The sequence below is a fragment of the Saccopteryx bilineata genome, chromosome 3 (assembly GCF_036850765.1).
Source record: "Saccopteryx bilineata isolate mSacBil1 chromosome 3, mSacBil1_pri_phased_curated, whole genome shotgun sequence".
Classification (NCBI taxonomy): Eukaryota; Metazoa; Chordata; class Mammalia; order Chiroptera; family Emballonuridae; genus Saccopteryx; species Saccopteryx bilineata.
This window is the reverse complement of record NC_089492.1, coordinates 82,594,473-82,617,678: the sequence shown is the minus strand read 5'-3', so window position 1 is coordinate 82,617,678 and position 23,206 is coordinate 82,594,473. Positions and strand designations below refer to the sequence as shown.

At 42.4% G+C, this 23,206-nt stretch overlaps 1 protein-coding gene across 1 annotated transcript; it reads left to right on the top strand.

Annotated features, from left to right (window-relative positions):
• The first annotated feature begins 1,619 nt into the window (after nt 1–1,619).
• Nucleotides 1,620–23,206, top strand: CALB1 (calbindin 1). Its single transcript, XM_066266509.1, has 11 exons — nt 1,620–1,779; nt 2,152–2,228; nt 7,635–7,709; nt 14,289–14,372; nt 14,474–14,530; nt 18,107–18,184; nt 20,514–20,569; nt 20,660–20,699; nt 20,825–20,878; nt 21,836–21,907; nt 22,227–23,206. Exons 1-11 carry the CDS (start codon nt 1,701–1,703, stop codon nt 22,338–22,340), a joined length of 786 nt encoding a protein of 261 aa, XP_066122606.1. The 5' UTR covers nt 1,620–1,700; the 3' UTR covers nt 22,341–23,206.

The window sequence follows — 23,206 nt, the reverse complement described above, 5'->3', positions numbered from 1 at the left end:
TCTCCTGAGAACCAACAGAGCCCACCATGCGAAGCTGTGTTTATTCTCTGAGCAGTTATATAACTCTAGCTTTAAGTCCACACATGCAGAGAGATTAGGTTTACACACCCATGGTAATTTGTGCAAACTTTCGTTATATCACTGTGTCTTGTTGTATGTCCATTTGGCTGTATCTCAATAAGTGTACGCTTTCAGAAAGCAAGCACTGGGTCTTTTACTTTATTATTTGCAGTGTCTTGCAGAGTCCTTAACATAATAACTACTCATAAATGTTTATTGGGTGAATGGAAATATAATGTTTATTTAGTCCAAGAATACAGTTTTATTTGCCTCTTGTGTAAAACAAGAATACAAGTATTGTTCTGCATAACAGCCTCAGAGACTAAATGTGAGAATCACTTAAGGTAACTGAAGAGCAATTACTTGTGCAGTGCAAACTATTACGGAAAAGAGAACACTGTTGACATAGACCAGCTTTGAAATGATAGGTTTCTGAGGAAAAAAATACACAGAAGCAGTTTTCCAAATTCACTACGGGAAAGAGGCGTAGTCTCAGAAACATGAGTCTGAGAATAAAAATCAGAGCATGGTGGGTTCACTTTAATTCACGTGAAATCTGCATTGGCTGTATTTGGACTTCCTTTTGTGCTTCCACGTTGCTTGTGTGCCCCTGTAATCACAAGAAACATCTTCAGTGGACCTCGAGGTCTCAGAAGATTAAAAGCCAAATGCTACTTTAGAAGTATTTATGTAAACAAGAAATCATCTTAATATATCATTTGTTATATTAAAACGCATAACATGTTTTTCCAACTCTGATGGTAACTTCCAGTTTCTGCAAAACTCTTTAGCAGGACTTGCTCAGCGCAGAGAGAAGGGGGTGGGGTACGTGTTTTTAGCCGCCTGCAAGACCTGGGCGGGTCACAAACCCACGCAGCTATGAGCTTGGACTAGATGCCTGGTTTTCCTTTGCTTTACTCTCTTTCCACACTCAAGGAGGTAAGCACAAGATCATTTCCTTCTCTAACATTTTAAGATGACATGGTTTAATTCTATTACTCCCAAATTATAGTTCTACTTCAAGCGTAAAAGGAACATCATCCCATGGTTTTGGTTGGCCCAGCTTGTTCACACAAACCAGCCTAAGAAAGGTGTGTGCGATGGCCTCACAAGCACGAAGTACAGTGGCCACTGATGCCAACAACGTCGCTGTCCTCGTTCATCAGACCAATCTAATACTTATCGGGTTTCTCCCCGACTTCGACCAGATAACACTTGAGTGTCAGAGGTCACGCTCCCACACGCGCGCACACACTCGCTAGGAGCACCGTTCGCGTGGGTCCGCCCTTCAGCAGCTCTCTCCCTCCACCTGAGTCTCAGAACCTGTGCAGGTGCGTTATCTCCCTGCCATGCTCAGGATTGGGATGTTTTCTGGGCCAGGCGGACGCGGGGGGCTGAGTGTCCCAGCTGGGACCCCCGCCTGCTGCGCCAGGGAGGGGAGGGGAGGAAAGGAGCCGGGAAGGGCCGGAGTGGGCGGGGCGGCGGGCGGGGCGCGGGCGGGCGGGGCGGGGATAAAGGCCGGAGCCGCAGGGGACACGAGGCGCCGAGCTGAGCTGCGCTGCGCTGGGCTGAGCAGCACCGCGGACAGCGTCCGGCCCGCTGCCCCTGCGCGCACCGACACCCTCACGCTCCGCTGCACCATGGCAGAGTCCCACCTGCAGTCGCCCCTCATCTCAGCCTCACAGTTTTTCGAGATCTGGCTTCACTTCGACGCTGACGGTGACTATCTCCTCTCTTACCTGTCTACCTCCGCCCCCCACCTCCAGCCTTCGATCTCATTTCCTCCCTTTACTTCCCCACCCCCTCGCGCTCCCCAAGCTTGCCTCCCCGCTGGCACAACTGTCAACTTGTAAGTTAATATGTTGCTTCTACGTTACTCCACACCATAAACTTTCTTTCCAAGAAAGTGGGGGCAGGGATTAGGGGACACTGCTCCCAAAGGTCCCCTGGCCATGCTCAGCATCCCCACCTCCGTGGTAATCCAGGGCCGGGCAGGAGACAGACTCTGGGGTGTCCAGAAAGACACCCGTCCCGGACGTTGAACGGGGAAAGGACCGGGATGTCTGACACCTGGCGCCTCTGTCCTTGCAGGAAGTGGGTACCTGGAAGGGAAGGAGCTGCAGAACCTGATCCAGGAGCTCCAGCAGGCGCGGAAGAAGGCCGGGCTGGTAGGTTCAAGTTGCAAAGGAGGAAAATATAGTCTATGCTCTCATAAAGAACCAATGTGGTCCAGTGGGTTTCAGGGCATGCAAACCTCTATGGACTGAGAAAGGAGAGAAAGAGGACCTTTCCAAACTGTGTAGGGGAAAGAGAAGGAGAGACAGACAGAGAGACAGAAGGAGAGACAAGGAGACAAAGGGAGACAGAGAGGGAGATAGAGACATAGAAAGGGAGAGACAGAGAGAGAGGGAGAGCAGGGGAAAGACAGAGAGAGCAGTAGATGTAGAGAAAGACAAAGAGAGTAAAGAAGAGAGGGAGAGATAGAGAGCCAGAGAGAGGGAGGGAGAGAGAGAGACAGAGGGAGAGGGAGAGAGACAGAGTCAAAGAGAGGAAGATTCGCTATCGGGAAGAACCGTGCAATCAGAAACCTAGTATTCAAGTCTGGCTTCTGTATGCACTGTACGCACTGCTTTAATAGGGCATAAGAGGAAAGTGTCTGTGTGGGAGACCTAGCAGGTCAGTGCCTCCGAGACTGAGTTTGGTTAGGTCATTTTTAACTTCTCTTTAACTGTGTGAGAAGCAAGGGGGTGGAAAGGCATCTCTGCCCCTTGGTGGTCAGGAAGCAGGTCTGCAGATTATGCATCTTTTTTCTATTTCAGCTATTGCTGTTGTGATGTCGATGTGGTTGAAGAGATGGGAAAATGCCCTGTCTTGGCCTTCCTCACTTGGGGGGGGGGGCATTGAATGATTTGCAACATGACAATAAACAAGAATTTAGCCAAAAAAAAGGTGTTTATTTCTGTCAAAAGAAAGAAACCCAAAAGTTAGGCCAAAAGAAAGCAAATATATTTATATATAATGCACAGACAACAGTGTGGGGATAGCCAGAGGGAAAGGCAGGTGGGGGGATTAGGTGGATGTTGGCAAAGAAGGGAGAATAGGAATGGAAAGACGCTTTGCTTAGGGCAGTGTGCACACAGTGCAGTGTGCAGATGATGTTTTATTGAGTTGTACACTTGAAACCTGTATGTTTTTGCGAGCCAGTGTCACCCCAATAAATTCAATAAAAGATTAAAGCAATTTTAACAACTGAATGTGGTTTTAAAAAGTGATATTCTGATGGCAATTGATGGCATTTTGAAAATAAGTTATATTTGTCAAGTAAAGCCACTGTTCATTAAACAAATGAAAATTCTTACTAATTCTGATTACTTCTTTTGGTCAGAAATCAACCTGTTAAGAAAAGATGTTTTCAGCATAAAAATAAAATATATCCAGCTTTAAATTATGGATGAGATGACTGTATATATATAAAGAAAAATAGGTTAAGAATTTTATTAATCTATCGGGATTTATGTAAGACTGTTTTTTGGAAGTAGCGCTGGATTTGGGCTAGATGTTAATCTTTGGCTTTTTTGATTACCAGTATAAAAAGATTATAAATAACAGATTATATATACAGGATGGGGTAAAAGTAGGTTTACAGTTGTTCATATGGAAAATAAAACAATAAATAATAATACAAGAATAAACTGTGTCTTGTGCACTCACAACTGTAAACCTACTTTTGCCACATTATATACATACAGGTGTGTGTGACCCTTAGCAGGTCATTGAGTTATATATAATTATAAAATTATGTATATAAATTACTAATAGGGTTACATTTTGTTCTATGTGTGATACATCTCTGTTAAACATATTTAAAAGAATCCCAGAGGACTTTGAAATGCCATGTATTACATACAGAACTATCAATTGCTAAAATCATTGACTGAATTTATATAAAATGAGATAAAGCTCTGGGGATTGTTCTACCCAGATTTAATATTCTATAGATATATGAAAGTATAATTGAATAGGATCAGATAAAATAGAAAATGTCTCATATATTTTTTCTCTCCACACCCTCCCTCACCTTACACATTACCATGTAAATAAATTCTTGTAATACTATTATTAGGGTTCTATGTATCTTTGACCAATAAAGCAAAAACAAATCACTTTGTCATTTAAAAATACACATTTAAAATATCTAATTGGAAAAATATTACTTGTTAAAAAATTTCAAATTGAAACACTGTAAGATGCTTCCAGCAGCTAAATGATTATATTTTAATTTTTCTAGAAGTAATTTTAGTATTGATATTTATTTTTATCCTAGAAAATCAAATATTTAGAAATTACACATTTTTTCATATTTTTCTTTTCCTCTTCCCATTTTAATATTTGTACCTTTTGTAAATAATGAGTTTACATTAGCATTTTAAAGATTTTAGAGCTTAATTATTATTTTTTCTACTGCCTGGACTTCAATTTTAAAATATTGGAAACTCTAATTATTAGATTGTAATTCAACACTACCACATCTAAGCCCAAGTTGCGGGATAGTATAAAGTTACCTTGGACCTTGTTTACTGACTGTTTTTATGGATTGTATATATAGTCTTTGGATAGTTAAAATCTAAATAAAGATCTGGAATGAGAGGTTCACATACAAGAAAAATAGTTCACTAGTCTACTGGCCTCATTGCAATAAACCTACTTTTACATTCTTCTTTTTCTTTTTTTTGTGACAGTGACAGAGAGAGAGACAGAGAGAGGGACAGATGTTGTTATGAGTCAGGGGCGCAGAGAGAGAGATCAGTAGATGAAATCATTGTGAACTAGCAAAGGACCACCGCTCGCTCAGGCAAACGGTGTGGAGTTCACGTTGTGTTCTATTTTTATTCCCAAGATTTCAAAACGCTTGTTTACTTAGAAATTGACATAGCATCAAGCATAACCTTTACTTAAAGATACATGGAATACATCTGCATGATAGCTTAATAACAATACAATATCAAAAGGCATTAACTGTTATTGCTTCTATGGTTCCCACAACATTCCTTTCTTTTATCTCAAGGGATAGCCTTGAAAGGAACAGAAATCTTATGAGAATGTTTTACTGAGAAAAAAGCTCAGCAACCGCCTTCAGTCACATAGACCTGTTTCAATGACCTGCCTTCGAGTCACAAAACAATTCTCTTGGCAAGCATTCTTTTTTTGTTGGCTGTGTTCCCATCCAAGGCCATGCAATGGATTATTCCACTACAGACAGATAGGAACAGACAGACAGGAAGGGACAGAGATGAGAAGCATCAATCCTTTATTGCATCTCCTTAATTGTTCATTGATTGCTTTCTTATATGTGCCTTGACCAGGGGCTATAGCAGAGCAAGTGACCCCTTGCTCAAGCCAGCGACCTTGGCTCAAGCCAGTGACCTTGAGCTTCAAGCCTATGACCTTTGGGCTCAAGCTAGCAACCATGGGGTCATGTCTATGATCCCATGCTCAAACCAGCAACCCCACACTCAAGCTGGTGAGCTGGTGCTCAAGGCAGCAACCTCAGGCTTTCAAACCTGGGTCCTCTGTCCAACACTCTATTTACTGCACCACCGCCTGGTCAGACTCTTCTCTCTCTCTCTCTCTTTTTTTTTAGAACATAAAGATTGACCTTATGAGCCAGCTTTCTTTGCATTTCTGGAGTTAGGATAACATTGTTTGGCTCATCATATGAATAATGTGAAATTTAAAAAATTTTGCTAATATTAACTTATAAGTGAATATAATGTTAATGAAGTACAACAACCCAATATACCTTCTAGCTGTTTATACCAAACATATTTAGTTCTTAAATTTGCATTCATTTTTTAAAAGATTTAACTTATTAGCATTATCATTATGTTTTGCAGCATTTAAAACATTGATTTTGACACATTATCACCCAGAAAGCTGACAAACTAAATGTCACATCTGCTCTTTAAGCTAGTGGTATTATATGATTTCAAGATTTAAGAATGAGTGCTTTCTTTTGTTTACTTTAAGGATGTTTATTTCACTTTAGAAAGTTGCAAGCCCCAGCCTTGCAACTTTCACTTTCTTACAGCTGTTACTTACAGCAAGTTGAAATGAATCCATAATAGAAGAGTTTTTAAAAAGATTACATTATAGGGCCTGACCTGTGGTGGCGCAGTGGATAAAGCATCGACCTGGAAATGCTGAGGTCGCCGGTTCGAAACCCTGGGCTTGCCTGGTCAAGGCACATATGGGAGTTGATGCTTCCAGCTCCTCCCCCCGTCTCTCTCTCTGTTTCTCTCTCTCTCTCTCTCTCTCTCTCCTCTCTGAAAATGAATAAAAAAAAACAATAAAAAAAAGACTACATTATAATAAAGTTGCTTCATTACTATCTGCTATCTCAGGTCTACCAACAATATTTACTTTGATTCATAAGGATTTTATAAAACTTGTAATGATATTCAGCCTTGATATAGCCTTAAATTACATTAACTAGTTCATCCCTAGAACAAATGGCTGTTAAATACCATCATCTCTTTAGTTATGACACAAATGGAGACCTTAATTTACTGTGCAAGGACAGAGAGCAGGACATTAGTAAAGGCTGACCTATTTTAAACAGGCTTCAGTGAACGCAACAGGGCTGTTTTCAACGGGCTGTGTTGGACCCTACAGGTTTACAGTCAACCTCTGACTACCAGCTCTGTGTTCAGATCACCACTGCACAGTTCATGGGTCTCTAATCTGTCCACATGCAGAGAGAGTGTAGACGCCACAGAACAGACAGAGGTGGGGAAGCCAAGTGACAAAAACACTTATTGTGTGACTCTTCCACATGTCTCATTGAACTAGAGGTCACAGGTGAGAGAACATCAGCTCAGAAAAATGGAGACAAGGGAATGCTGGAACGGTGCACACGTAATTAGTGCCCTAAAATAAGACCACCAGTGTTGTCCGTCTCTAATGAAAGCCTTGATTGGTCAAGTCTTTTTTTTTTATCTGCAACAAAGTTTTCTGATCTTTCATTTTTTACTTATTTAATCAATGAATGCCACTTTCTTGCTGGGAGCAGTTTTTGCTTACAAAGTGAGTCACTCCTCAACACTCACCTTTTTTGTTTGGCCGAACTAAAAACATATATTATTACCTTCCACAGAGAAACATGTTGGAATAAGGACAATGCTATAGGAAATTAGTACAGCAATCTTAAAGAATCTCTTCTGAAGCAATGTTTAAAAGTACATGAACAGTAATTATTATATTTAAGTTCACTAACGGTTATAAACTGAATCATTCTGATGACATTTTAATAAGCATATTTTGAAAACTAATAACAGAAGATAAATCATAGTGATTGATTCAGAAATTATCATAATTATAACTCCTTAATTAGAAACCAGCAAATACTATATACCAGTTATGTCTTTAATTTTCATGAAATAGTTAATCAGTATACAGAATTCTAAATGGTTCCAATCCTGGCGTTTGTTTGTAATACAGTATTGACACCATCACAAGCTTATTTAAACTTGGGTTTTATTTTTACAGACTTCTTACTTGCTTTTATATAATTTTAGGAGTTATCACCTGAGATGAAAACATTTGTGGATCAGTACGGACAGAGAGAGGATGGAAAAATAGGAATTGTAGAGGTAAGAAACATGTATTTTTCAGACACACTTGTGACAAATGGCTTCATTTTGTAGTTGTGTCCAACTCAAATATAACATGATAAGATCCATTTGGAGAGGCTTATTTTGCTTAAATAACAGGTTATCTTTTGTTCAGAAATATAAGATCAAACACTGTTGGGAAAAGAAAGGAATCTAAGAGTTTGCCGAGTCTGTAGCCTAGATTGAACATGCAGCACTGAGGCCCAGACCAGAGAAGGGACCTGCTCGCACAGGCCAGTCCCCCGCTCCCAGGTGCATAACCATCCCATGACCTTACCCGCCTCTCTCAACACCACACCTGCTGTGTGCATGGTTCATGGGTTTTTCCTATCACTCAGCAGTGCAGAGTTCTCTGTTCAATCTAAAATGAAATGTTTGCAGTCCCTATGACAATGTCATGGCCAAAAGTGGTGTCCTAGTTTCTGAAATTATATTATAAATTGGCAGTGGGCCTTAATGAGTATGTTATAATCTGTTAGAGGTCTCTAACAGTTCAAAATGTGGGTGTCAAATCTTATTCTATGAACCAAGGATGCAAGACCATGATCCCACACCAGAGCTTTCGCACTTTCCACCAGTCTTCCAAATGCTGGTGCCTCAGCGACTCCTTAACATTGCTCAACCTAGTTTTTATCTCTATTCCTATTACAGAAATTGAGTGGACAGCTTTCAGAAAAATTAATAAGCTCCTATTTTAAGATATGCCAAATCACAATCATAATTATGTTCTTTTTATATAACATTCTTAGTGCATTAGATTGTGACATCTGGATGTTAACAACACTTAGCCCTGATTTACCTTTGATGCAGAGAACTAACCTGGTTTTCAAGCAAGTGATAGGACAGCTGTGATGTAATGTGAAATATACTCACTTTTAAGTAGATACTACAAATGGAGTTAAGGAAGGACACACTATTATTATCTTTGTAATTAAAGTATTTCCCTGGAGTCGGCACTTTCTCTTTGCCTCTGTGTAACTCATGACTATATAAAGAGATGGATTTGTAGTAATGGGACTTACAGGTTGAGAAAGAGGCCAGCTGATCCAGATGTGGGATCATGGAGTATAATAAGGCAGCTGAGACAGAAAAGTCAGAGGGAGACAAGTGAGATAATGGGATGGACTAGAAGGCTTAGGTATGCCAGCACATGGAACTTTTGCTAGATGAGACCATTGGGAAAAACTAGCCAAAATTCCTCAGGTTTCATGATGAGGAAACTGAAGCCAGAAAGGTCAAATGATGTGTCTGAGTTCCCACTGGCAGGGAGTGAGAAAACCTAGGTCTGAATCTAACTCCAGAATGTTTTCATCAATCTGCATTCATTCCCATAGGCTCAGGGTTGGGGGTGGGTGGCAGGTAGAGAGGAGGAATCAGGGACCTAGAGGAGAGGAGGCAGCACAGGAGGAGGGGAGGACAGGGGTGAGATATGGTTCCTGTGAATGTCGGTTCTGTCCAGGGTGGTTAAGTTGAGATGAAGAGAGAAAGGAGAGGTTCTGAAAACAAATGGTAAAAAGAGACTGAAATCTATAGATCACAGGTAGAAAGTGGGTCAGGGGAGTGGGTGCACCTACACTTACAAGGTGCCCTCTGGTGTCACAGGGAAGTAGTATTAGGTCAGGTTTATCACTTCTGTTTTTCAACCTGACATAGGGTGTCACTTGCTGAGAAATCCAATTTATAACGTGGGACACAAACACAGAAACCCCAGCCAGCTATGAAAGAAAGGAAAGCCCTATGTTGTCCAAAATTAGTTCTTACCTACCCACTCACATCATGCACCATAACTTCAACCTTTATAGGGGGAAAGGTTGGACTTGCGTATAATTATGCCCACTTAATAGGTGACTTGTGGCTCATTAAAATCTAATCCAAGAAAACCAAATGACATTCATGCAGCAGTCTGCTCTCCTGGTGGGGACAGGCCAGACTGATTGGCTCTAACTGAAATATGTTGTGGGAAGGATCAGGAAACATGGTGGTTAATTTTCAAAGTTCTGTCCTGATAAGGGTGACTTGACACTCTCCAACAACATGTGTGAGATACCAGAAGCACATAAAAGGAGTGTTTTCTTCTGAAGTTTCTAATTACATATCTTTAAATAGATTTTAAAATTCCCACAAACACAATTCAGTAACAAAGGGCTTGTCAACATGAAGACAAAACAGGACTATTGAAATTCTGAGACAATTTAACAAATACCATGACAGTCAAAAATGCTCCAAATTGAATAAGACTAATAACTTTGTTGCAGACTCAATTAAAATAATTAGTGAGGAAGATGCATGATTTAGCAGATAATGGAAATTCTTCTCCCGTGCTCACATGAAGTGTATAGGTGCTTCCCTTGGTGGGATGTGGAATCTGCAAGCTTGCCCCGACCCCTGGGCATGAAGGCACCTAGCCGCCTCCCCGCTCCTGTCGTGTCTGTTTGTCCAGGTCACTGCATCCACTGAATTGATAGATCTAAAAGCTATTTTAGTCTCAGAACTGTAACAGCCCTCCCAGGGAAGCCAGCATTCCTAGCTGTTCTCTCCTCCCACAGTGGATGTGAGCGTGTGAGTTCAAACACAGTGAAGGTGATTTTTCTGGCAGGTTACTTTTTTACCTGAGGACTTGGGGGCATGATGGTCAATGAAATCTGACTTAAAACTGCACTCTGGGTTGATTTTTTAAAATGGTTTATTCAGAAAACTTTTTGATGGAATGTTTTAACTGAGGGTGATGGTGGTAAGGGACCAGCATCTCAAAATCAAGAAAGTGAGGCCGTCAAACTCCAAATCTGGCTCAAATTAAAAGCTATGTGATAGCTGCCTGTCTGCCCTGCGAGCCTTTGTCTCCTGGGCTGTGAACAGGGGTAACATCTGAGTATCTACATCAAATGTGACAATACATGTCAAGCAAGTAGATAAACCCTGGCACACTGCAAAACTCAATAAATGCATTTGCTCTTGTTATTTGAAATAAAAATAATTCATTGGGAAATCTATTATATGCTTCCGAATGCTAAGCCTTTTTTCTACTTCTATATAACTTGTCAAATTATGAAATTTAGTTAGCCTTATCTGTATAGGAGATGGTCTGCCTTCCGCATTTCCTGGACCCGCTTCTCACTGACTAGAAAAAATGTCCCTTTGGTTCCCAAATGTAAAGCGAATGTTTTGCTGATATGTGTGGGAGGAGGTCAGCACGTGCGTGCCGGGATTGTCTTAACCATTAGGGTCACGCCCTGTGTGTGTTGTGATGTGTCTCACTCAGTCCCTGTTTCTAGTGAAGTCGTCCTTCTGGTACTGAGCTCTCTCGCTCTACCTCCCTCCTGCTTTGACCTTTGTGCCTCCCTGTAAGAGTCTTCCCAGGGCGACAGAGCCCCCAGCACTGGGCATAGGCACAGCCCAGCCCACTGTCACAGCAGGACATTCTGCTGACTACAAACATAAAGGGACATGCCAACAGAAGAAGGATGTAGAGACCCATGGCAAGGTTGGGCTCCCTGGGAAGCAGGCCTGCCTTGAAGATGAGCAGTGAGGGGGTTTATCAGAAGTGCTCTTGGGGTCAGTACCTGTCGAGGGAGGATGGGGGCGGGTGGTGAGAGCAGGGCTGGGCAGAGGGCAGCCCTGGGCTGTGAGAGCTTTACAAAGACTTCAGCAGACCTCACAGTGCACTCAAGCTGGGGAGATGTCCCAGGTGTCGAGTAAGAGGGCTGGGCCTTTACATGTCCTTGTGTCTTTGGGGACACAGCTCTCTTCAGCACAGGTCACTTCCCAAAGACACCTGACAGCAGAGGCCACAGCAACACACCCAGCACATGAAAGCAGCTATGGATGGTCTGTCACTGTCCACCCTGCCCCCATCCACAGCTCAGTAATGTCTGCAAAGGGACTGGATGTCCCTTATGCTGACCATAAACAGAATCAGCAGCCTTCGCTAACCAGGTCAGTACAATATTATTGACTGAAATGTTTGCAGGTGCTGGGTAAGGAAACAGTAAGTGAGCACAGACCCTGTCCTCCAAGTGTGTATAGACTAGTAGGGCAGTCAGGCAAGTGGGAAGAGAGGTTTGTTTCCCCACGTTCGGTGACAGGCCACCCATCTTCACAGATGAGTCTCTGGGTGGCCACAGCTATCTGCCCTCCACTCATCCCCTTGACGTCACCCACCTCTTCTCTAGCCCATGGACTTCTCCAGCCCATGAATGCTTTGGAGTTCATAAAAGAACAGACAGGCAGCCCAAGGACTAAGAAATCATTATTCTTGGGATAAGCAATAGGACATTTCTCTGGTCAGTAGTGACCTAGCAGATCTGAGACAAAGGCAGACCTGCTAACACCTGTCATGGGAGACTCTGTCCTCTGCAGATGTGGTCTGAGATGTGGGGCCACCATGTGGAGCAGCCCATCTGGAAAAGGTTGTGTGTGTGTGGTCACAGCAGCCCCAGATGACTCACATAGTCACTGGCTACCTCTTCATGGCTGGTGTCTTATTATCTCTTACACATTTACAGTTAATGTCTAATGTCTATAAAACAGGGTAGTGCACATTCAGTTTGACATGAATAGGTCCCTGAGATCAAAGGATACCATATGTTACATGTAGATATCATGGGTTTTTAAAAAAATAATTAAAACAAGTAGGACTAAATGGCATGGGCAAAGAAATGTACATTTACACTAGATTGAGGAATGATTTTGCCATCTCATTTTGACATTCGGAGATCTCTCAACTTCATGCGAGTTATATGAATTTTAATTTTGAAAAATGATGGTTAAAAGTTTCCTAATTTTACCCTTGGTCACTGCTTATTAGCTTATTCTTTTGTTATTTCTTTTTTTTTCATGTATTTGGTGGATTTTGATAAGTAGAATTTAAGAAAAATTATTTTTTGTTGTTCAAAAAAACACACAGTAATTATGAAAACTCAAGCAATACAGAAAACGACAATGAACAAACATAGTAAAACAAATTATTCGCTATAACTCATAGAAAATGGGTGTTTTCATGCAGTAAAAGTATCAGCCAATCCACCGCATCTATGTCAGGCAGCCCCACAGGGCGTTCAGGGGGTGGAGACACCAAGAGTAGCATCTGCCCTCCTGGGGTGGACAGTCTGGAGAATGTCCACCAAAACCTTGCGAAGTGAATCTCACAAGTCCCCTACCAACAACACAGAGGCTTGGCTTTGGCTAGTTCCTGGTTCCTAAATGAATGCTTATGTTAAAACTCAACCAGGTAGGGACCTTTGTTCAGAATAAATAAGCAGATGTTGTCTAACTCGGCCACACTGAACATCCTTATAGATGTTTGGCCCCGTCCCTTAGTGACTATAAATGGAGTGGGTCTAATTGGAGATATTTCAAAGATCTAAAAACAAGGTAAGTTAAAGGACATTTTATACAGGCATATAGAAGCTGAAATTATTTGCATATAAGGTAGAATGATACATTTTATATTAAATTTTAAATTTTTAGTGGATGAAAAAAAATTTTTTTAAGTGTGACTCTTTTCAATAGTTTTGTAGAACTTCTGACTGTATGCTGACTGTAAGGTTAATCTAGACCCCAGGTTCTCGGTCTGACATCCAGGGAGGGATCAGGGTCCATGCCTGCAGTGCAGGGCTCTTCAGCTTCTGGAAATTACAGGTGCAGTGTGTGCGCATTCTTCAATTGTGATGATGCAGCCATTCCAACAGATCCCCACTGTGCTTTCGTACCCGCCACATTTGAGAAACGCTGGGTTCTATTTCAACTTCTTCTTTTAGTGATGAGGGTAGAAATGGCCCAGGGAGTTGTGGGGACCACAGCTAATTAGCAGCTGAGCCAAGAATAGAACCGGGTTGCAGGGAGGCCATCCATCCACTCCCTCCCTCCCTGCACACAAGAGATAGATTATATTCATCTTAGAATGGGAGCTGAGCCCTTTTTTCTATAAAAAAAAAAAAAAAAAAAAAAAGGAGCATTGAAGTTATGAAATGAGTTCTAAGGAGAAATGTCACAGGTTCATGAAAGGGGGTTATGAAATAAGCCCAATCCCTGTGTTCAAGCAGCGGACGTCCCTGTCACTCCTCAGTATTACTGTTGATCAGAGTTGTCCTCTCCACCTCTTGCTAGAGCCTCAGAGTTGCCTTGAGCTCATCTTCCTCCTCGAACTTGGGCATATGCTCCTTCTTGGGGTTCCCTGCCTGCGTGCACACCTCTGTTTCTTTCCTGCTCCGTGCAGTGCAGGACTCATGCACCGCATCCTGTGTCCTCGAGAGGGACTTGTGTCAGAGCAGAGGGAGATGCCAGCCACTGGCTGCACTGTGTGAGGTCCAGCAGGTGGAGTGGCCGGCTGCAGCCACCGTCCTGGCCAGAGAACAGCCCAGCGGGGAGAGCCTTGCCAGGAACACGGTGGCTCTCTAGGAGCAACGAATAAGGAAGGGACAGTCGAGTCCAACGTATCTCTTCTCCTGGTCTCTAGGCAGTGAAGCCACCCCCAGTGGCACGCCCACCAGGGGAAACTGGGCAGCCGCAAACGCCACAGATGTGCCGCGGCCGCTCACACACTTCCTAAATCTTTTGCAGCTGGCTCACGTACTACCCACGGAGGAGAACTTCCTGCTGCTGTTCCGATGCCAGCAGCTGAAGTCCTGCGAGGAGTTCATGAAGGTAAGAGACAGAGGTCACGGGGCGGAGTCGGCGGACGCTGCTCAGAGCCGGGAGAGGGCGGGCTTGTTTTCACCTGTTCTTTTCCTTGTTCACGATTACAGACATGGAGGAAGTATGACACTGACCACAGTGGCTTCATAGAAACTGAGGAGCTTAAGGTGAGCAAGGAGGAACCTGTCTGAGTTTCTTCCTTTCAAACACAATCACGAACTCGGTAGCTTTTTAAACGCCTCCCATAAAAAAATTTTTTTTAAAAAAACCGAGGGTGAGCAATGGCGCATTTCACATTGTTAATGGGGAACCAGATCCAAAAAGAGATGGCAGGTACTTGAAATTCTCTCCGCAATACAAGAAATAAGCGCTTGCCTAAGCAGGTGGTGGCTCGGCCGATAGAGCGTTGGCCTGGGACACAGAGGACTGTTTCAAAACCCAAGGTTGCCAGCTTGAGCGAGGGTTCACCAGCTTCAGCATGGGGTTGCTGGCTTAAGTATAGGATCATAGACATGACCGCATGGTCGCTGGCTTGAAGCCCAAGAGCTCTGGCTTGAAGCCCAAGGGCGCTGGCTTGAGCCAGAGGTCACTGGTTCAGCTGGAGCCCCCCAGTCAAGGCACATATGAGAAAGCAATCAATGAACAATTAAGGTGCCGCAAAGAAGAACTGATGCTTCTCATCTTTTTCACTTACTGTCTGTCTGTCCCTGTCTGTCCCCACCACCCCTCTCTCACTAAAAAAAAGAAGAAAAAAAAAAAAGAAATGAGCCCTCTCTGTGATGCACACAATTATTGTATAAAAGAAGGAGAACGGGTAGTAAGCTGACTACACCACTGCTTTCCATTGCAATTGGATAGTTTATTTTATAAATTACACACCTATATAAATAGACTTCTATCTCAAGAGAAAGAAAAATTAACACCAGCTCTGTGGGATCAGTTTTATTCCCAGGAGGGAAAGGTGAGGAGGGATGTGAGGCCCTGGTGGCCTCACAGAAAGCAGACACAGGGCTGGTGCTTAGACCTGATCTCATGGCCTCATGGGCTGCACATTCCAACGCCCAGCCTCCTCTCCACAACAGAGTGCTCAGATGTGTAACATATATGATTAATCAGACTGCTGAAAAACACAGCTTGGAAAACACATATCCGTTCACATCGCCCAGACCACAGAGGAGCTGGGGAGGAGGGAGGAAATACACGGAAAGGCCAGGAGATCTGAAACTGTCATCCTCTGGACAAGTCCTTGCATCATTCTGTCTGATTTTTACATCTGTACTATGGGGAGGATAACGATGCCTTCCTCTCGGATTTATTGTGAAGCTCCTGTGACATGTTGCACGTGAAAGATTTTGTGACATTCAAGGAATCATACATTCTATCACCCAGGAACCCAATAATTTACTAGCCTCTCAGAAATATGCAAGTGTCTTTCTTTAATTTCTTTACACTGACCCCAGGACTTCTCGGTCCAGGAGACCCTATTTCCACCATCTTCAGAATACAGTGACTCCAAAAAGTACCTTTATATTTATTGAGCACCTACTATGTGGCAGGCATGGCATGGGGTGCTGGAACTGTATTTCAACATGGAATCCTTACAGGAAATTTGCCAGGCAAGTGTTATTATGACCATTATACAAAAAGAGAAACTGAAGTTCAGGGATGCTGGGTAATTTTCAAGATCACAGAGGTACTAGGAAAAGAACCACGTGTGGACCCAGACAGAATGCACAATGCTGTAATGTTTCCACCACCTCAGGCTGTCAGGCCTCTGGCCCACGAGCTGCCTTCATCTTGTAAATTAATATATTAGTTCACATATTAATATGAATATAAGCACAGGTCCTGGTCATGTTGGGCATGGCTCGTGGCACACACAGCTTTAGAGATGAGACTTGGACCTGCAAAATTGCTAAGACATGTCCAACTACAGCTTCTTAGAAATGTACTTTTTTTTTTTAAGTGAGAGGAGGGGACACAGAAAGACATACTCCCCCATGCACCCTGACCAAGATCTACCCAGCAACCCTGATCTGGGGCTGATACTCAAATCAACCAAGCTATCCTCGATGCTTGAGGCCAATGCTTGTACCAACTGAGCCACTGGCTGCAGGAGAAGAGGGAAAGAAGGGGGGAGGTGGAGGGGTAGAGAAACAGATCGTTACTTCTCATGTGTGCTTTGACCAGGGATCAAACCTAGGACGTGTGCACACTGGGCCAATTCTCTATGCGTTGAGCCAACCAACCAGAGTCAAATGTAAACATTTTTAATGCAAAATCACCAAAAACAACGTCTTTGAGAAACTTGCAGTTTAGCAACTTAGAGCTCACATGGTGACAGCTAAGCTATTGTATTTTTGTCCCATTGAATTCATATGAAAATTACTTCAAGTTCATAGCAAAAAGCTTAGCTCATTTCCAACCCTGACCTCCAAATATTCTTAACGTCTCCTTCTTTGTTCTAAATTTTATTCTCAGAAAGAGATTCTAAATAGAAGTCTGCCTCTCTAGGGAATTTTGCAGATAAGTTGACATTCTTTTTTAATGGATCTTTCAAGAAAGCTAATTTTAAGATCTATAATAAAGAAAGCATCACTTGCTCTCAGACCCGACTCTGAACCTCAGTCCCAAGATTTCTTCCAGGCTATTTTTGTGACCGCCATTTTTGTCTCTGATGAGGATATTTAACCCACTTAATCTCTGACAAAAGACTCCTAGGACTCAGAAATGAAATTCGCCCCTAACAGATAACTTTAAATTTTCCATGCTTCACTTTGGATTTGAGGTAAAAATAAATTTACCACCCTGCCCCCCCCACACACACACACAAAGAAAGCCTCCTCTTGTGAAAAAAATGAAGTTACATCAGCCTCGCTGAGCTGGTGCATTTGGGAGGGACAAAAACCTCTGCAGAACCAAAGACACCTCATCTTCCCATCAGGTTCGTGCACAGATCTGCCCATTTCCCACAACAGCATTAGTGTCTTAGATAAGGAGTCAAGGACAGAAAGTACTGGACAAGAATGAAATACTGTACGGGGACTTGCTCACAGTTACCCTGTCATTTTTATGACAAGCTTTTATGCGTCTGTTAAGAAAAATTTACACTCACTCCTAACCTCCACCTGTGAATTAACAGTCATTATTTTCAGCCTCCCCGTATTCATCTCTGTGTTAATACGATCACATATCCTCCAGGGATGAGATGACATCCCCTTATAGTGCCCAAGGTGCTGTGACTACATCTGGAGCTGATGCCAGCCCTCTGGGGAGAGAAGCTCTGGCCGGCTATACATGATGCACTTGAAATCAGGGTCACTGACAGTCGCTCACACAGGTTGAGTACAGTGAGGGGCCTCATGTCCCTGCAGAGTCATATGAGTACTGGGGAGGGTGTCGTTACTTGGAGATGCGTCCACTGAGCTACCTGGGGTCGCAGGTTTTTGCTCAGGTTCCCCCACAGGGCACAATCCAGATACCCTTTCATCAAAATCATAGACATGAGTGTCACTCAGACCAGGATGGCCACTCAGGGAAGGGCAGGCACTGTACCTGTCTAGGGCAGTGTTCCTGCTGGAGTGCCAGGAGGGCTACGTGGTCTTGTCTCCTTCCTAAGTGCCTCCACAGCCCCTCAGAAGGAGACATTCTTTGCACCCCACGGATGTTATGTCTCTTGGCACATGAATGGTAGCATGCTGTGTTACTGAGGAAACTCACCTGCATGTTCTCTGTTTTAACAGAATTTTCTGAAGGACCTGCTGGAGAAAGCAAACAAGACAGTGGATGACGCAAAGCTGGCCGAGTACACAGACCTGATGGTAAGACTGGTATGGTGCTGAGGGCTGCAGCCCAGAGCCTCGCTCATTCCCAGGGCTGCAGGGGTGGAAGTCAGTAACCCGTGTGGGCAGCGCATCACATAGGCACCCTCTCACTAGAGCAACTGAAGGCTTTAGTATGCCAGCACCCGGTCAGGCTCAGTGTGGCAGGCCCTGACTTCCAGCTCACAGACGAGCATTCCCTTTGTGGGGAGCTGGCAGTTTCGTCTATCGAAAGATCGTTTGTTTTTATTAGAAGCCAGTGTCTTTTGGCCACTAAATTCTATAACTTACACATGTGTAAGTTACATTAGATATACATTATATCACTAAAGACCCATTTATTATAGAAGTTCTGAATTCTGAATCAATTTTTATCATGAGTTAGGACACCATAAGTTTTGTTAGAGTTTAATGGGAACTTACATCTACCTTACTCACTGAGCAACTAAGAAGAGGTATTTCTACCTTTTCCTTTTGATTTTTGCTGTTTGAGAATATTATCCTGGTGGTTTGGGTGAGGAAATTAAAATATACATTTGTTCTGATGTTATGGTGAATAGTATGAGTGAGATCTATTGTAGAGTGTTGAAAATAGAGCCAAGAAAACTGCTTAAAACACAATGTTTTAGGAATGAAAGTTCCTGATAAAATCATCCTGTGCCCATGAATTTAATTTATTTCAAGTGAGTAAATGTTGCTAATTTTGACTCATTGTAATGTTAGGACTATAAAGATTTTTCCTGAACTGCTTAAGCCAGGGACCAATATTTTGGCAACATTATTTTAATTGTTTACATCTTGACAATTCTAAGTTTTATTACTCAGATCAGTATATGTTTCTATGTCCATGCTTTAAGGACTGTAAAGTTACAGTGATCCTTACCTCATGGATTTAAATAAATAACCCAGAAAACATAAGTGCATATTATAAAAATTATGTTGTATTAGATTGAGTAAGAAGCTAGACTTTTTAGTTACCCTAAGAAATTGTCTTATAAAGGATTTGATTGAATTTGACATAACTGAGGTTTACTTTAGCTTGTCAGGCTGCTTTTATGTGTGTGGGGGGGAAAAACTTGAGAGCTTAGCTGTTGCCTTATTCACTATACAGTGATATTTATTATAAAATGGGACTAATCTCGAGTTTCAAAACAACTAGAAAAGTTTTCACAGTAAGGAAGTGTCCTCATTTCATCGCATTTATCGTAGCATCAGCATATAACTGTGTCACAGAGGGCAGATTAAAGCGCTGAGTAACTTTGGGGAAAAGGACAATAACCTACATTTATCAATTTTCTGTTTTGTGCCAATCTTATGGGATATCTATTTAAAGTTTCCTTTCCAGGTAGAAATTTGAAGCATCCTTTTTAAAACCACTCAGATGGGAGTTTTCCCCTGTTGGATTGGCCTGGCATATCTGATTAAGTGTCATAAACCAGTTCAAATCTGGGAAGTAAATTAATCAAGAACTAATTATGACTTAAATATATATGTGGGAAATATTTCCCTGTGGGACTAAACTGTGTGATCTGGTGTCCAGTGTCTTGGTACGGATATTAGTGACAATTTTAGACCTGTTGGCCAATGAATTATAAATTGTGTAAGCATCAGACCCTGAACAAGTCTTGCCTTCCACCACAGCACACCTTTCATTCTGTCCCTAAAACAGACCCCACTCTGACCCTAATCACATTCCTTTACAAAGAAAGTAATGCACTTTTCCACATATTTAGTGTACATATTTGATATAATTCTTCTAATATAGCATAGTAGTATTTCTACCTGCCTCCTGGTGCAGGGGTGTGGGTGCTTACGTCAGGGGTGTCTGGGATGTGGTCTGCATTCATATGCTGCGGGACAATTGGAGGCACTCCAGGGCACCTAGCATCCAAGGGAAACTAAAACAATTCCAAATGACTCAAAATTTCTGTTCTCCAATGATTTATTCATAGTACCTTCCTATTGTTTCTTTTTGTACCCCATTATTCTCTAAAAGAGAAAAAAATACTGATTTTCATACTATTGACAGCATCTCCCCCACACCTTGATACATATATGCACGTATTTGCAAGAAAAAGAAATGAGAGTATTCTAGACGCTTAGCCAAGATCATTGCTACTGTCTATTCTGAATTCTAAATTGTGTTTTTGGCAACTACATGAGTTATAGAATTAAAAATCTCCACTGAAAGTTTAATAAATGCTACTTTCTACAACCTTGCTCTCTATATAAGTAATTGGTAACTGAAACTGCTTTATTTTTTATTTTCTTCTTCTTCCTGAAATAAACCACTCTTCAATGGCTCCAATAATGACGTTCCGTCTTCCAGCTGAAATTATTTGATTCAAATAATGATGGGAAGCTGGAATTAACTGAGATGGCCAGGTGAGTTTGGGGACTGTGCCAATGTTATTATTATAAGCTGAACCTTGTCAAAAAATCTAATCTATTAACATAATGTTTTTCTCTCAAAAGATTACTACCAGTGCAGGAGAATTTTCTCCTTAAATTTCAGGTATTTCTCTTTTTTCTTACCATCAATAGTGTTTTCCTTAACAGTTAGAATGTGGGAGAGCTGAGAGAAACAAGATTAAATCTAAGAGCAGCATTCTAACCTCCGCTCTCTTCTCTTTCCTCCAGGGAGTCAAAATGTGCGGGAAGGAGTTCAATAAAGCTTTTGAATTGTATGATCAGGTAAAGGCTGTTTTTCTATATGGTTCTTTAGAATTTGGGAAATGCTGACTGAGGGAGAAACCTTCAAACACAAGGTCTGTGTTAAAAGTGACACCAGCTATTAAGTCACCCAGCCAGCTCATTCTTATCACAGGAAGTGTGTTGTGCTGTACCCCAAATTAGGTAACCTTGATGAAAATCTACACTGATTTACCATCTGCGAGGCTCTGAATAAGATGCCCAACTCCTCTGTGCCTCAGTTTCCTCACTTGTAACAGCCACTCTGCAAGTGGGATCAGGGTTAATCTGGATGAAAATTTGCAGTAGATTGTGTACGTGTGTATGCATGTGAATGTGTGCGCATGTGTGTATGCATGTGTGTGCAAAGGCTGTTTACAAGGTCCGTTTAACCTCCTTTATTTGCTCTAAAGCAAGGGTCCCCAAACTTTTTACACAGGGGACCAGTTCACTGTCCCTCAGACCATTGGAGGGACCGCCACATACAGTGCTCCTCTCACTGACCACCAATGAAAGAGGTGCCCCTTCTGGCAGTGCGGCGGGGGGTGGGGGCAGATAAATGGCCTCAGGGGGCTGCATGCAGCCCACGGGCTGTAGTTTGGGGATACCTGCTTTAAAGTCTCTACTCCTGGACCAACCGGTGTGACAACACCAGGCTGGTCACATGGCTTCCCCAGCCCTCCATGTCCTTCCTCACTCACATGAACACATTAGCGACTGCTTCCTTTAACAGGAGATGTGAACATGAAAAGAAACATTAAATGTGAATTCTTTGAAAAGTTCAAAGTATGTTACAAATGTAGTGTTAACAACAGGCAATTAAGATCTGGAGCAGCACAAATGTTGGGGGTCTGACAGAAAGGCTAGAACTCAACACAAAGGGGACTTTCTGAGCATTCCAGCTGTTTGCATTGTCCCTCACATGACTGTGCGGGACCTGCTCTGTTTCTCCTTCCTCAGGATGGCAACGGATACATAGATGAAAACGAACTCGATGCTCTACTGAAGGATCTGTGCGAGAAGAACAAGCAGGTAACTGGTGACCGTGCACTTACTTCCTGGGCAGAGACTTCCATGGGTCCATCCAGGAGCAACCAACCACACACCATGTTTCAAACTCTAAACATGTACAGAGGAGCAGAGGTAGATTTCCATTCCTAACCTGATTTGGTAACGGGAATTGATCAATTTTAAAACAACCTTGTGGTCACCCACATATGTGTAAGAATGGGACCCAGCTCCTCCCAATGGCTCCACATAAGGAGCAGTTTCCATGTCACATTTCATCCCTTGGCCACGGCTACCTCACTTCCAATGTAACTGGACTGCATGCCCTCTGTGTTCTGTGTAGGACCTGGACAGTAACAGCATCCCCTACTACAAGAAGAGCATCATGGCCTTGTCAGATGGGGGGAAGCTGTACCGGACGGACCTTGCTCTCATCCTCTCTGCTGGGGACAACTAGAGGCGACCACAGCCACTCACTAGCGATACACCGTATCTAAAAATTACTGTGCATTAGGCTGTATTTCCTTTTATATCTGTAAATTTAATTGCGTATAGATAACTGTCCAGGGTGTGTGACACAATGTTTTCCGCTTGTTTCTATACTGTTTGTAATGTACAGTTTTTGTAACTACATGACTGAAAAGGAGATTATCTATATTTAGGCCAGTCAGTACACCTATTAAAAAAAATAACCTGACATATTCTTGCTTTCATCCACAGAGCTGGACAAGATTTCCCTAAAAATTCCACCAGAATTAATTTCTAAAATTCTAATATCTGATGAGTTCACGCAAATATTTCTTTTTTCTTTTATTTAGAGATTAAATATAATGGGGTGACATTGATCCATAAGAGTACATAGGTTTCAGGTGAACATCTCTATATCATACGAGCTATTTATTGATTGCGTTGTGTGCGATTTTTCACCGAAGCATTTATTTCAAACAATCATAAGTCTATCCCAATTTCCTAGCCACATTTCCAGTTATTAGGAGAAATGTGCTTTTGCACCTGAAATACCAAAATATCCATCCATAGTTAGTTAACTGTGGCACTGTGGAGACAAGATGTAGTGAATCAGCAACGTTTCCTACTTGAACCCTCATTCACCTCCTGGTTCAAGGTGATGTGATGATGAGGCGTGCTCGGCGAAGCACGGGTGTGTCTGATTCTGTGTCCACAATTCCAGCGAGCCCATGGTCGGAGAGAATGGCCTCTCCCATTTTCTAAGCTGTGTTCATGTGCTGCAGGTAATTATTCCAGTAAAACGCAGTTGTATGTCATGTTCTGTGTCATCTCTGATTAAATTACATGTGCTGAATA

Excerpts from the sequence above, each read along its gene's own strand:
- CALB1 (XM_066266509.1), top strand. The coding sequence starts at position 1,701 with ATGGCAGAGTCCCACCTGCAGTCGCCCCTCATCTCAGCCTCACAGTTT. Across the intron at positions 18,185-20,513 it reads CCGAGTACACAGACCTGATG|CTGAAATTATTTGATTCAAA; the intron begins GTAAGACTGGTA and ends TCCGTCTTCCAG. Across the intron at positions 20,879-21,835 it reads CTTTTGAATTGTATGATCAG|GATGGCAACGGATACATAGA; the intron begins GTAAAGGCTGTT and ends CTCCTTCCTCAG.